Source organism: Aethalodelphis obliquidens, unplaced genomic scaffold, assembly GCF_003676395.1.
Source record: "Aethalodelphis obliquidens isolate GAN/ISIS:26980383/991018 unplaced genomic scaffold, ASM367639v1 scaffold12, whole genome shotgun sequence".
NCBI classification, from domain to species: domain Eukaryota; kingdom Metazoa; phylum Chordata; class Mammalia; order Artiodactyla; family Delphinidae; genus Aethalodelphis; species Aethalodelphis obliquidens.
Window position 1 is genome coordinate 22297222 of NW_020837956.1, and position 16186 is coordinate 22313407.

General features: G+C 39.2%; 1 protein-coding gene across 1 annotated transcript in view; it reads right to left on the reverse strand.

Annotated features, from left to right (window-relative positions):
- Positions 1-15996, reverse strand: part of SLC4A1AP (solute carrier family 4 member 1 adaptor protein) — a 23173-nt gene extending 7177 nt beyond the window's left edge. The window contains 10 exon segments of the mRNA XM_027113529.1: positions 1427-1538; positions 5067-5253; positions 5634-5703; positions 6995-7155; positions 11653-11792; positions 12342-12402; positions 13192-13314; positions 14781-14976; positions 15193-15270; positions 15272-15996. Of these exon segments, the coding sequence (XP_026969330.1) occupies positions 1427-1538; positions 5067-5253; positions 5634-5703; positions 6995-7155; positions 11653-11792; positions 12342-12402; positions 13192-13314; positions 14781-14976; positions 15193-15270; positions 15272-15859 (1716 nt within the window). The 5' untranslated portion in view covers positions 15860-15996.
- Between the last annotated feature and the right edge of the window lie 190 nt (positions 15997-16186).

Genomic DNA, 16186 nt, shown 5'->3' on the forward strand with positions numbered 1-16186 from the left:
TCACGGGCCCAGCCGCTCCACGGCATGTGGGATCTTCCCAAACCGGGGCACGAACCCGTGTCCCCTGCATTGGCAGGCAGACTCTCAACCACTGCGCCACCAGGGAAGCCCAACCTTTGCTTTTTTTTTTTTTTTTTTAGGTATATCATTTTTTAAACATAGGATTTAGCTCAGTAATCCTAAGGAGAGCTTTTTAGTAGAGTTTTTCTTCTAACTAAAATACCCTCTCCCCACCTCACAGAAAAGCTTCCATCACAGGTAAACCACATGGTTCTCACTCAGGACACATGGTTGGGACTTCAGACCTCTGCCACCAGAGGACAGTTTACCCTAATTCAAGGTGTTATGGACTGAACTGTGTCCCCCCAAAATTCATGTTGAAGTCCTAACCACCAGTACCTCAGAATGTTACTTATTTGGAGATAAGGTCTTTAAAGAGTTGATTAAGTTAAAACAAGGCTGTTAGGGTGGGGCCCTAATCCAATATGACTGGTGTCCTTCTAAGAAGAAGGAAAGTCACCAGAGTTGCAAGTGCACAGAGGGATGACCATGTTAAGAGGTCATCAAGGCAACAAGAGGGCAGCCATCTGCAAGCCAAGGAAATAGCCCTCAGAGGAAACTAACCCTGCTGGCATGTTAATCATGGACTCCTAGCCTCCAGAACTGTGAGAGAATAGATTTCTTTTGTTTAAGACATCTAGTGTGTGGTATTTTGTTATGGCAGCCCTAGCACATTAATACATAAGGTTATGCTCTTTGGGGTGATGAAAACCTTTTAAAAATTGAATCTATAAATAAGGATGTACAAAGAGCAAAAACATACATCAGTGAAGTATTAGAGGATAGTAGAAAGATCACAACTCAAGAGATATAAGACCTGGATTTGATTGCATCTAGCTACTTAACAATGGTGTGATCTTGAATTTAACCTCTCTGACCCTGCTCCTCAACTGTGGGCGGTAATAATTCCCACACATCATAAGGTGTTGGAAGGATTAAACAAAGTAAGAAAAACCATATGGCAGAACCAGGTGTAGAGATTATGTTACTACCAAGTGTTAGCTGACTCTGAATATTACATCTAACCACCAGGAAAAAAAGCAAAAAAACCCAAACAAACCCAGAAACTACAGGAGACCCTTTCTTAAACGCAACATTGATCACAAATTAATAAACTGGTATTCTAATTCACAAATCGGTTACATGCAAATTGATTCACATGAATCGATTCATCAATTCTTGATAAGCCTAGGCTGAAGAGAAAAATCCAAGAACCACGTCCTGGGAAAGATGTGATCATACCAAGCCCACAGCCCCTTTTTACATGACTGTGGGATAAGTCATCTGAGTTTTGAAAAGAAAAGAGATAAATTAGCTCAGGATAACTCAAGAGCTAAAAGTTTTAACACCTTGATCCACAACTTACCCCTATTGTTCCAGTTTTTAATTTGAATTTGCTTCCTCCTTTCATGGCACCAAAGAGAGGCAGTGTAAGCTTTTTAGCTTTGTTTTCTCCATCTGTAGCCTGAATTTCAGTTCTAGGAAAAAAGAATAATTATCTATTCCAGTGAGGCCAAAGTTTTATCTAAAAATACCATGGTAAACAAACTTTTGGCACCACAAAACTTTCCACAAAGTGAACATTTATGCATACACGAATAAGAAAGAGGTATTCAGGCCAGCAAAGTTTGAATGGACAACACTGCTGATTGTCACAGACACAGAGGTATTAAGGGCAAGATAAGGATACTACCTTAGTCTAGCAATTTACAACATGCTACATGACTTCACATTAATAAAATGATGCCTACAGTACACAGGTCACTGGCAAAGGAGAATACACAGGCATGCCCCATCCCCACTAAATGGCAGGAGATGGATCCATGGTGTAAAGCCCTATTTGCCATCAACCTCTGAAGAGGACTCAGTGCTTTACTTACTTACCTGGAGGCCACACTTATCATAACCACACACCAACAGCTCTTGAGCACAGAAGTTTAAAAAAAAAAAAAAAGTATGTGTAAAGGGTGCAGGAGGCAGGATATCCTGTGTAGTGAGTAACAACAAAGACTTAATGAGAGACCCCACAACTGGCGAGCTTGTCAATGTTCTCAGTGGCTGAATATAGTTATAAAAGTTAAGCACATGAGGGTAAAGCTGAGGAAGAGCAAAGAGAAGAGATTGTAGAAATTAGAAAAGAGCAGCGGAAAAAAGAACAAAGCAAAACAAAAAGGATGGCAGTTGAGTTGACAAGACACTCAGAGAGTAGTCAGAGGTGACAATGACAAGATAGCATGAGGAGAAAGAGGGGAGAAAGCCCTATGCTTTCTTCACATTGACTACAGGACAACCCTGCCTTCTGGAATATAAGGACAGCACTGGCCCTCCTGGCTCACAGGGGCCCATACAAGAAACTGACTACGCTGCTCAACCCTGAAGCCCCATTTCCACTCCTGCCTTCTTTTACCTAAGTCTTACCCCCTCAGTGGTGCTCTTGAGCCTAGCCTCACCCCACTTCTGTACCAGAGACAGACCCACTGCCTTGCTGAGGCCATCAGAGGAAATCCTGCCTGCCTGGCCTTAAAGACGCTCTGTCAAACATCCCTCACATCCCTTCCCCACAAGCGTCAGGAAGCATGGAAAGGCAAAGGCAAGAGCAACACAGATATTTTTCAGCTCCATTAAATAGCTTGGCTGGCCTGGAGGACATGCAAAGACTCCCAAAGGAGAAGAAAAAGTAGAAGATGGGATCACAATCAAGAGTTGCTTGTGGGTGGAGCAGGGGTGGACTTAGGTAGGAAGTTTAGAAGTTCAACCCTCAAGTGAGAAGAGGAGGGAGAAGATACACAGCATCTGAAGGCCAGTATCCAAAGTAAGAAAGGGAGGAGGAACAAGGCAGACACACAGACAGCAGGAGGGGAGGCTCTGGAGGAAGCTGATGTATGTTTTCTAGCTCAGAACACCTCTCAGGGCTGACTTAGCAAATTAAAGGATTACACAGTTGGAATTAAAATTCACTGTTAATTTGTCTAACCTGGGCTATGGCTCCTGAGTTTTTACCTTTTCTCCACAAAAACGATGTCACAAATAGTTGCTAAGTATATCAATGATAGTAAAAATTACGACAATGATAATACATATGCCAGCACTTTACTAAGTGCTATTCGGTTAATCTTTGCAACATCATTATTCTAATTTACAGATGAGGAAAGTGAAGATCAAAGAAGTTACATAACTTGCCTTAAAATTCCCAAAGACTAATTGACAGAGCTGAGAATGAAACCCAGGAAGTCTAACTCTAGTGCTAATCTACCTCCTCACTGTAAGGTAACTCAAACATCATTTGCGGCAAATAGACTTCTGTAGACTGATCTATGCATCACTGTATTAAATATCCAAACTACATATAAATCTTTGAACAAACCTGCTAGTAATTTGGGGATACATCTTCTGTGCAGATGACCAAGAGCTCCAGAAATGGTTGGCCATTACATTTTTGTAAACAGAGGTGCCTCTCAATTGATAGATACTCATCTATGCAATGCCCCCAGAATCAAGTTACAGGTTTTGTACACGGGGGTGAGGGGCTGAAGAGACGCTACTGACAACCTAAAGCAGCACCGTCCAACAGAACTTTCTGGAATGATGGAAATGTTCTCTGTCTGCGCTGTCCAATACAGTAGCCACTAGCCACATGTGGCTATTGAGCACTTGGAATGTGGCAACTGACTGAAGAACTGAACTTTTAATTTTGTTTAATTTTAATATCACATGTGACTATTGGGTGCTGTCCTGAACAGCACGGACCTAAAGAAAACAAGAAACCTTCTATATTGAACTACCTTCATAAGTAAGTGAACGTACCTATAGGTAATACCAGTTTTTGAGATGCCCATCTGGATTGTGTTTATTGAGGGCTGCTTACTTCTACAACCACCTACTCAACATTTTCAAAATTTGTTGACACCACAGAGAAGACAATTTTAAAATATTGTCAAGTTGAAAGACTGGATTTCTCTCTCTCTCTCACACTCACACACACACACACTCACTCACTCACTCACTCACTCACTCATAAATACTAGCCACGTCTGGGAAAAATTATTCTTAAAATCTTGTTTACAAATTACTCAAAAATCTTCTGGATGTCTGCAAATGGATTTGGGTTAATCTCTTCCAATAATTTCCCCAAAATCAAAGTCAACAATAAGATCGACTTCAGGGGATTATGCTTTTATCCCTTTTTAAGGAAGAGATTCCAATTTTAAAAAGTATTTAAATATAGTGAAGAGTTATCAACTGGTTCTTAAGAATGACAGATATAGGCATTAAAATGACTATCTGTACTCATATCTTTTCATCTGTGATTTTAAAATCATAGATAAAAATGGTATTACATTGTAGTATTTGTATTTCTCTTATTATGAGTGAGGTTGAGTTTATATAGTTAAGAGTTATTTGTATTTCTTTTTCAGTGGCCTTTCAGTTGACATCCTTTGCCCATTTGTCTCTGGTGAATAGGTCTTTATATATTAGGGAAATTAACCTTTTGAGCATGTTGCTCTTTAAAGAAGTTTACTCTGCACTAAAAGCATTAAGTAAAAATTTAGGGCTTCCCTGGTGGCGCAGTGGTTGAGAGTCCGCCTGCTGATGCAGGGGACACGGGTTCGTGCCCCGGTCTGGGAGGATCCCACATGCCGCGGAGCGGCTGGGCCCGTGAGCCATGGCCGCTGGGCCTGCGCGTCTGGAGCCTGTGCTCCGCAACGGGAGAGGCCACAGCGGTGAGAGGCCCGCGTACAGCCAAAAAAAAAAAAAAAAAAAAATTTAGAGCCCTCCAATGAAACAGGAATCAATACAGTTTTCCTTAAAAATCCTGTAGTGGTCTAAATTTCACAAATAAACTGGGTTTTTAGTTACTCCATGAAACCACTGCCTTCTGTGCTTTAAAGAGTTTCTTATAGTCTATTTCTAGTCCATAGTGATTACCTAAAAAAATAAAGATATAATTCAAAATGTTATCTTTGTGAACATGCTTATTTAAAATTCCAAGTATAACTAAGACTTACTTTTTTAGTTCTGGGATCTCTGCTGGCTTTACAATTTTTATCAACCCTTTAAGTCTCTGCTGTTCTTTTCTCAGTTCAAAAGTTCTCAGGTGAAGTTTCTTCCGGGACACACCATCTAATGCATTCCCTGATTTCATTTCTGACATGAACGCGTCTAAAGAGTCCTGAGATGGTGACTCTGATAGAGCTGTCCAAGAAAGGGATAATACATGTTTAGAAAGATGGCACCAAATATTTTAAAATTCAGCCCAAGTTTCCATAGAAAAGTCACTAACTTAAAGCTGGACAGAGGACATTACTGATATTAGGAAAGAGGAAACTGGTTATACCTGGGAGATCTTAGAAAGTCACTTTGCCTCAATGGGCTTCATTCCCCTCATCTATTAAATAAAGAGGTTGAACCAAATAATTTATAATGTTCTTTCTAGTTCTAAAATGCTATGCTGCTCCTTAGAAAGGCTCCATATCCTGTAAATCTTACTAACCAAAGTAGCCTTAGTACCTAGCAAAGTGCACTACACACAGTAGGTGCTCAGTAAATATTTGTTTAATGAGTCATTACCTTACCTGTGCCGGAGGCTTTCAGTCTCTCAGAAATTTCAGAGAGTTCCTTTTCAGCATCATTTAACTTTGCAACCTGTAACACCCAAATTAACAGGGTTAGCAAATGTTTTTCTTCTTTCGAAATGTGGTAGCTTTCCTTTTCTTCCTCCTCTTAATTATTGTGACAAGTTTTAAGAGGATTAATTCAGAAGTCCATTTAAATCTGCTCCTCATGGAGTTAACATTTTTCATTTGTTTATTTAAATCTAATTGAATAAATATCTGAATTAAAGAATCAAGAATTAAGCAGAAGGAATGTACAGAACACAGACCTTATTTTACTCAAAAGAAAGAACTCAAGGGACTTCCCCGGTGGTCCAATGGTTAAGAATTGATCTTGCAATGCAGGGGACGCCAGTTCGACGCCTGGTAGGGGAACTAAGATCCCACATGCCTCGGGGCAACTGAGCCTGCAAGCCACAACTAGAGAGCCCACGTGCCACAACTAAGACCCAACGCAGCCAATAAATAAATAAATAAATATTTTTTAAAATAAGAAAGAACTCAAGGCATTTTTTTTCAGTGATGAATCAAAACAATAGATGTTACATAAAGTTTTAAGCTCTGAATACTACTTAATATAGTGAAAATACAGGTCATCTTATGATAATTCCATGGAAGATACACTGTTTAAAACTACAGGCATAGCTCATTTTATGGAGCTTTACTTTACTTGCACCTTGCAGATACTGCATTTTTACAAATTGGAGATTTGTGACAACCCTGCATTGACAGAATGATGGTTAACATTTTTTAGCAATAAAGTATATTGAAAATATACATTGTCTTTTTAGAGATAGTGCTATTGCACACTTAATAGACTATAGCATACCTTTTATATGCACTGGGAAACCAAAAAGTTCGTATGACTCACTTTATTACAATTTTCATTTTATTGCAGTGGTCTGGAATTGAACCTGCAGTATCTCTGAGGTGTGCCTGTATTACCAAACTACACTCCTCAAAATTCCTTTCACGATTCTTGGCTGCCAAAAGCCTAGAGTCAATTTCACCTCAGAATGTCCCAATTTGGAACTTTTTCCTTTCTTTTTTGGGGGGTAAGATCATATCCAAAGAATGCTCATTAATGGATCACTACCCACCTAGAGATAGATATAGTCTCTAGCAACAAGCCAAACTTTTTTCCAGCTTGGATAAGACTAGTTGTTTGTTACCATCAAATTTACAGATCACAAAAATTATACTTCAGTACTAGATTTCAATGCTACTGCTTTAAAAATTATAATTATAAGACAAATTTAAATAATATATTATTTTATTTAAAAAATTAAACTACCACAGCTATTTCTATAAATGAAACTTGCCAATGATTCGAAGGTCTCTGGCTTCTCATCAATCTTCCCAGCCTTCTTCATTCGGTTCAGACGCTTCTTTTCAACCAGGCCAGTCCGATCAAGAAACGTGTCATCATCACTATCATAAAAGTCTTCATCTTCCCAGTTCTTGGCTTTCCTTTTCCGAGATACTAGAGGTAGATAAAATAAATGATAATGAATCAGGTTAAAAAAAAGAAAAAGAAAGAAGGCAAGTAGACAAGCAGCTTAAAATATCTCCATCAGTTATTAAAAGAGAGGATTCAACAAGCTGCCAAACTACATATAAAAACAAAGAGCTAAAAAAAAAAAAAAAAAAGGGGCTAAACCTTGAAGACATTATTACAAGTGAAACGAGCCAGACACAAAAGGACACAATATTGCATGATTGCACTTACATGAGGTACATAAAATAGTCAAATTCAGAGAGACAGAAAGTAGAACACTGGTTACCAGGGGTTGTGGGGAGGAAGAATAGGAAGTTACTGTTTAATGGGTACAAGGCTTCAGAATGGGATGATGAAAAAGTTCTGAGATGGACAGTAGTGATGGTTGCACAACATGAATATATTTAATGCCACTGAACTATATACTTAAAAATGCTTAGGAACTTCCCTGGTGGTCCAGTGGTTAAGACTCCATGCTTTCACTGCAGGGGGCATGGGTTCGCTCCCTGGTTAGGGAACTTAGACCCTACACGCTGCGTGGTGCGGCCAAAAAATAAATTTAAGAAGAAAAAATTTTTTTAAATGCTTAGAATGGTAAATTTTATGTTATGTATATTTTACCACAATAAAAAAAAAGTTAAAACAAAGGGCTAATTTATTTAATGAGCAAAAGCTCTCAAAAATCAATTAGCAAAAAAGAAAAAAGATAAATGAGGAAAGGACCAATAATCCAAAAGAAAATTTTAAAAATAATAAAAACAGTTCACAAAAAATGAAATACAAATGCCCAACAAACATTTGAAAAGATGTTAAACTTTTTTTTAATAATTAAAAAACACAAACTAAAATAATGAGATACCACTTCTTACCTATTAGACTAGAAAAAACATAAAAAGATTAATAATGCCTAATTTGGTAAGGATATGGGGAAATGGACTCTCAAACAGTTGGCTGGAATGCATATTGACACCATCTTTCTGATGGTCAATCTTACAACAGCTGTCAACATTAAAGATGCAATTAATCTAGCAATTCTACTTAAAGGAATTTATCCTATACATATCAATGAAACATTGTAACCATGAAAATCTAGAAAGCCCACCTACAGGGGACTATGGTAGCTATTACTTTTTTTGTCTACCCTATGTCATCTTACTCCCCTTGTTCTGTTAAAAGTACCCCCTTTCCTCTAGAAAATTCCTCCCCCATTCCATCTGGATTAGGGGTAGTCATGTGACCAGAGCCAGATCAATAAGAATCTTTCCCTCATAGTTACACTTAGATACAGGGAAAAAGAGGCTCTCTTTCCAATGAGGTTATTAAAGAGAGAAGATATAAATCCAGGGCTGTAAGCATCCCTCTTTTCCGCGTGGGGTAAGAATCTGTCTGCAAAATAAAACCATGCATTCATGAGACAGACTCACTCACAGATACACATGTATAAGTTGTATGTGTCCTGGTGATACTGAGTTCCGGTTCTGTAGCACTAAGTTCTGCTTCCAGAACTTGAGGTCCTGGTTCATGCAGTTCTTCCTTCAGTCCTGTGAGGTACTCTTCCCAGCTTCTGCGGCCAATAGCCTTTCCCCCTAAGCTAGTTTGAATCAGGTTTCTATTATTTGCAACCAAAACAGTCCTTATTAATATAAACCTGATAATTTCAGGTTAAGATGGTACACTGAACACACATATCTAATTTTGTTCTCGTCCCATACTCCACTAAAACTGCAGCAAAGAGATCTTTTTTTTAAAGACACTAATCTACAAAGACAGGGAGAATAGTAGTGGGGACAGTGACACCAAATTTTTGGAAATTAAAAAGCAGACAGGTAAGTGGAAACTAACTTAGCAGAAATAAAAAATGGATCCTAAACCAACAATGGGGAAAGTTGAGAACCAAACTGATTATACTACAGAATCCTCAAAAGGATCTGGAACTGGGGCTGGATAGTAGTGCTAAAATAAAGAGGACTGAGTAAAAGCTGATTGAGAAACAGATCCTTCTCCCTGGCTACTCACCTCCTTCCCACCCCCAGGAAAAACACAGAGTTTAAGACAGAAAGTCTTTGAACTATGGGTTGACTAGTACAATTGAGGACATGGGTACGTACTCTCCTGAAAAGAGCTGAACATTGAGAACACGGTCAGCCATCTCCACCATGCAGCGCTAGGAATGCTGGCAGCCAGTCCTCTCCCTTCATGCAGGAGACTGGAAGACTACTCTCTAGGGAATCTTGCCAGCAGAAGAAGGAAAATCTAAGGATACTTACATGGAGAGTTCCCCAGCAAAAGGCCCACCCACATCATCGTATAGTGTTCCTCAGACTTAACAAGCCCCACCTATATATTCCAAGCTGCCAATCACATTTTTTGTCCCTATATAAGTATCTACAACCAAGAAATACATGACATCTGAGAAAAACCTCTACCATGCACAATAGATACCAAATAAACAAAAAGAAAAAACAACCTGGAGAAAACTGATTAGCAGAGAGATGAGACATTAATAATCCACGAACAACAACAGGATATTATGTTTTAAAAATGAATATTCAAAGAACAAAAATGAGCTTTGGAAATTAAAATCTTGATAGCAAAATGAAGATAGATAAAGTTGTAGAAATATCCCAGAAAGAACAAAAAATACAAATAGAAAAGAGAAGGGAAAAAAAGATAAGAAACTTAGATGATTGGTCCAAGAGATTCAATATCTAAAATAACAAAATTCCAGAGAACAGAGAAAACAGAGGGATGAAATGATGGAATGGCACAATTCCAGAAATGTTCCTAAACTGATTTCCAGATCAAATGGACCCAACAAGTACCCAAGGGAAATGGATGAAAATATACCCACAGAAAGGTACATCATAGTTAAGTTTCAGAGCCTTGAGAACAAAGGGAAACTTACAAACTTCTAGTGAGAGGGGGGAAAAAAAGATGACATACTAGAGATCAGGAATCTGAATAGTTTAGGACTTTGATAGCAACACTGGATGTCAGGTAAGAGCAATGCCCTCAAAGTTGTGAAGGAAAATTACTTCCAATTTAGAATTCTATTCCCAGCCAAATTATTAACCAAAAGTGAAGCTAGAACAATTATATTTTCAGAGTGGAGGTTTTAATAAAGTTGACTTGCTATATATCCTTTCTTAGGAATCCACTAGAGGATGTCCACCAAAACAACAACAGATCAAGAAAAATGGAAGATGTGAACTCCATTGAAGATTATATCTGTGCCCCCTATTGTTGTACCAGCTTTCTATCCTGCCAAAACTACAGAAAGATGTGCTCCACTAAAACAAGGGAATAAACCAAGAAACATGAGAATCTGAGAATCACAAAACAGAAAATCCATCCCTGGAGAATGAGAAAGGAAATCTCAAGGAAGACAGCAAATGAAGTCCCAAATGACTGTTCTGCAGCAGGCCTAGAGAGTGGTCATCCTTAAAAGAATAAGAGTCCTCTTCAGGAGAAATGTCTCCAAAACAGTCAGAACTGATAAATTTCTTAATGTGATTGACCATATAGAAAGACAACTGAAAGGCTACTGAAAGGTGTGGGAAGAATGAGTACGAGGTACCAAAAAAATCAAACACATGAAACACATACACAATTATTAAATTTAGAAAAACAACAAAAAAATAAAACTGCTCAGTTGTGACTAATATTTGCATAAATGTAACCCCGTAAATATCAAATACTAATTTAAGTCAATAGATAATGTTTAAGTGAATCAAAATATAATAGCATATTCATGTTTTTTAGAAATACGAATTTTTTTTAACATTTATTCTTTTTTTATTGAAGTATAGTTGATTTATAATACTGCATTAGTTTCAGGTGTACAGCACAGTGATGCCATTTTTGTTTTGTCTTGATTTTTTGCAGGTTATATTCCATTACACGTTATTATAAGATACTGGATTAGAAATATGGATATTTTTAAAGGCCAGAAAAAATAATTGAAAGAGTTAAAAGCCTTCTAGGGATGAAGACTGGGGAGGGGCAGGACAAAGAACAGGTATATTTAGTTATAAGCCTTTGGTAGTTTTAAATTATATGTAAGTTAATTTGCAATAAAATTAATTTTAGAATAAATAAAAAATAATTATATACCCAGACAGATTTTTTAAAAATAAGGTAAATTTAATGCAATGACATGGGTAATGTCCATGATACATTCTTATGTTAAAATGTCACCAAAGAATACTATAAGTAACATAAATGCATTTGTGTATGCATGGTGTTTTTTTGTTAAAGGATCTACTTCTGAACACACATCTATAGAAAATGTCTGGGAGAATACAAGTAAACAACGGTTACTTTTGGGTATGGAGATAGGGAATTTTTTCTTTTCACTTCATAGAATTCTGTACGATTTACATTTTCCCCCTAAAAAGAGGTTTTGTAACCTTATGTATTAAATTTCCCTTCCTTCTTTCCTTTTTTTTTTTTTTTTAAAGAAAAGTGTTCCCACGTACTCACCTGCCTCCTGACGCAGCAATCCCAAAGTATCAAGGATTCGACAAGCTTCCAGTGAGCACTGGATCATTGCCTCTTTTTTCTTTCCTGAGTGAATAGCCTCAGCCACTAGCTGTTTTCCAGTTGAATCATCCACAGGTAATCTGCATTGGTTTGGGGGGAATTATAGCATGGCACTAAGCTCCAATTCTCATGAAAAAAATTAATATCTTATGATAATAGTCATATTTTTTGAGATGGCTTTTTTTTTTTTTTTTTTTGCGGTACACGGGCCTCTCACTGTTGTGGCCTCTCCTGTTGCAGAGCACAAGCTCCGGACACGCAGGCTCAGCAGCCATGGCTCACGGGCCCAGCCGCTCCGCGGCATGTGGGATCTTCCCGGACCGGGGCACGAACCCCTGCATCGGCAGGCGGACTCTCAACCACTACGCCACCAGGGGAGCCCTGAGATGGCTTTTTAGTCTCTCAGTTCATTTTGTTCTATCTTGCCAAGGTTGGACTTCAAATCTTTTCCTTCCACCTTTTACTCATCCCACCCTAACCCCAATGTGTTACTAAACTATCAAGGTCCAAATTCAGGAATAGGCTAAAATTAAGATTAAAGTTGATCTTTGGGTTGTTGTCTGTAACCATAAATTAAACCTGAAATTGACCACTTTCCATAAATTGATGTTAATGAGAAAAGAACATACCTCACCCTGCAAAGCCAAGTGCTATGACCCTGTTCATCAAATTCATATTCTAATTCTTCTCCTGTGGAAGGAAGAAAGACAAAACAATTTTAATAGCATCTGAAAGTTACTAGTTGATACAAAGGGAAAAGACAGCAAAGGTTAAGTAAGAATATAAAGTTCTCATACCACATTGAATACTAAATTTCAAAGCATTTCACTTCCTATTCCTAGAAATTATTATCTGATAATAAAATTAGAATGAGCTTGAGGCAGAGAAAAGCCCAAACTCAAATCAAAACAACTCTCCATACACAGGTTTGTCCCCTATATAGGAGCTTTCACACTTAAAAGTTGTAGACTTAGTGTTAATTTATCATGGTTGCCTAGTTTTTAGAAGCATAAATATTAAGTGCAGAATGCAAGCAGTTCATATATATATTTACACTCATACACACGTGCACACATACACATAGATGTTCTCTCAAAGCATTTCTACTGAAACTATTCTCTGTGGAAACATTCTTTAAATCATACAAAGTGAAAATCCATGTTAAGAATTACAAAAGATCAGGTGAATTAGAAACAAAAAAATGACAAGAAGTTGGGTCAATCTCCCCACCACCCCAGTCCTGGATCTTCTGACAAGAAGGGGATGAAGTCAGGCAAAAGTACTTCCTTTTTTCCAAGATGTGAAAAATAACAAAATTCTTACTATTTTCAAAATAAACCTGAAGCAACTGACCACACAGGCAAGAACTGAACAAGGAGGAGAGCAGATAAATTACAGCATTTCTAAGTACCTGAAGATCTGGAAAACCACCCTGTTGTGGATACATTATACTGGCAGTGTCCGAATCTGTTTACATACCTTCTCGGTCAAAAAAACCTTGGAGAGCCTTTTTTGGATCCTTTATATAAAAGGCCTCTCTTTCCTGCTGAAACTCTAAGACAATGGGGTTCTCTTCAGCCTCATCCTCTACAGCATCTTCTCCTACAGGATACGGGAAAGAAAAGACAATCAGACATAAGAGACTATCTGAATGACACCCATTATCCCTTCAGGCTGAATAAAGATACAGTTATCAGTGATGAAAAGAAAGGTGGGGGTGGGGGGGAGGAGGACAACCACAAGACCATCAGTATGAACATCTTCAGGTTTTCTAAATTGTGTGACAAGTTAAAACTTGTTTTCATGGCACCTTATTTTTGTTCTCCATCACTATATGTATTGATATTTTAAAAGCAAAATTACCTACCACATTCTCTATGTAAAAAAAAAAAAAAAAAAAAAATGAAGTTCCTCAGCCCAGCATTCTCACTCTCTCACACCCAGGTCTAATACTTTGTCTTCAGTATAATTTCCCAATTACTTATCATATCCACCAACAGACTGGTCTACTTAGTACTCCATTACAATCATCAATCCCTGCCCCAAATACCACCCCAATGCTCAGCTTCTTAAGGGCTTCTTTTCCTTTCCTTCAAGTCCCAGCTCAAAACCCTTCTGTTTATAAACTTATAAACTGTCCCAAAGATCTGTTAGTGCTGGCCAACAGAAATATAATGAAAGCCATATATGCAATTTACATTTTCTAGTAGCCACACCAAAAAAGAGAAACAGGTGAAATTATTATCAAGGAATCTACATAAAGTATTATATTTTACATTCTTTTTTCACACTAAGTCTTTGAAACCCAGTGTGTATTTTACATTTACAGCACATGTCAATTTGGACTAGCCACACTGTAAGTTCCCAATGTGGCTGATGACCACCATATTGGATAGCACAGGCCTAGGTCCTCAGTGACTGCTCCCTTTTCTGAACCCTTACCCTAGCATACTAATGGTTTCTAGCTTTTGTTTGGCACTTACCACAAGTAATTTCATAAGATTTATCTGTCTTCCCAACAACATAGTAAGGCCATCTTCTAGCTTTTCAAAATCCTAGCTCCTGAATACCCGTCCTCTAAAATGTCTGGTGTTATGGAAAATTCAATTTATTCCTCTGATTAGATATTTTCACATTTCAGGGTATTTGTCCAAAGTATGAAAAATTCAAAAGAACTCCTATACTGAATAACATTCTGTTTTATTTGATTGAATGTAGTTTCACCCCCTTTAGCAATAATCAGTACTTAATTAAATAAATTTTAATGGTTAAAAATAATAAACTATACACAGGAACTTTTGAACAAAGGAGTGCACTGTAAAACACATTAAAAGAAATCAATAGTGCCCATAATTCAATTTTTTGGCATCAGAAAAGTTAATAAATCTGAGTTTGGGTAACCTAATGTGCAAACTGTATTTGTCCTATCTATCTCAAAGAGTCATGAAAGCTGTATGATAAAAAGAAAAACAAAAAACCCCAAACAAAAAAACACCAAAAAACATTTACGCGTACTAGTAGAAATGAATTTAAAATATTAACCTCTGGCAGCAATTTTGATTCCTTACCCATTCCCCAGGTGCAGCCCATTTCATCATCTTGACTACTAGTATTTCTCTTTCTTTCAGCTGTATCCGTTTCCTCTTCTTCATCTGAGTCTTCTCCCAGCATCTTCTTTTCCAACATCATTTGTTGCTGCTTGCGCAATTCCTTCAATTGCGTTACTGTCAACTCAGATTCTGCCTCTCGGTCTTCCTCTGGTCCCTGATGGATCAAGCAAAAGAATTCTTTTACAGTTGATTGTTAAAGTCACTTTCAGAAATATGGCAATGTGTACCGAGGTCTGGAGATGAGGGGCCAGATTTCTCCACTTTTGTAATCGCTGACTGAGACAATCTCCTAACTTAGTGAAAACTTAACGAGCTCAGGAACGCAGCTGGGTGCACTCCAGAGACTGCAATTCTACGTTTTTCTACTTACCTGAAAAACAAAGAGCCGGGTGCTGCCTCCAAAGCGAAGGACATGCCCGACGTGGACCCGACAGTAGGTGCGGGGGGGGGATGCGGGTTTTGTTAAGAAAAGTGCCATGGGTGCTTCCCAAATCGTAGAGGTAGAAGCCAGGCCCATGGCCGTCGCATTCTGCCTCGGGACCGGACACCCTGTGCTGCAGCACAGCGTGGTAGCGAGACACCGAAGGATGCTCCAGGCACACGTCGCAGCTAGCGAGCCTCCCGAAAAGACAGCAACTCATCCCTTTCAAACTCCGGGTGCCAAGGATGGTGCCGCCCTTCAGTGTTTCTAGGCTGTAGGGGGCCGTGGCGGGGCCGCCCCACGGAGGCTCTCGGTAAGGAGGAGCCCGGGCCGGGCCGCCAGGGGAAGGAGCCGCTGTGGAGGGCCGTGGCTGCTCCTCCGCTGGACCCCTAGTCTCCCCGCTGTCCCGCAGGGCTGGCGGGTCTTCAGGCTCCGCGGAATCGGAGTCCGGCAGCGCTGTGGGCCCTTCCTTCTTTACCTCCTCAGGGTTTGAAGGATTGGTGGCCGGGGCTTTGCCCCGCACCGCCGGGGGCAAGGGCAAGCCTGGCTTCTTGAAGTCGCCATTGAGTTCCTGCGAAGCCAGCGGCTCGGACTGAGACGGACCAGCAGCCATCATCAAGCGCGTGCAGCGTCGAAATCTGTTCCAGGGAAACCTCACCCCCTCGGTCTCTACATTCCTCTCCACACCTCCCTCTCCCCAGCCCCCAGCGGCTTCTCTGGCAGCGACGGTAGAGTTGCTCCTTCACGACCTACAGCGTTGTGAAGAAATGAGTATCCTGGGAAGTTATAAGAAGAGGAAAGCAAAAAGGCGGTCGAGGTACTGTCGCAATGGGGACATCTTTAGAGGTTGCAACTGGGTTATAACGACTTCCTGTGGCCGCGCCTGATTGAGAAGAAGCGCTTCCGGCAGCCTTGAATCACTAATCAACACACCAGCTTTCCG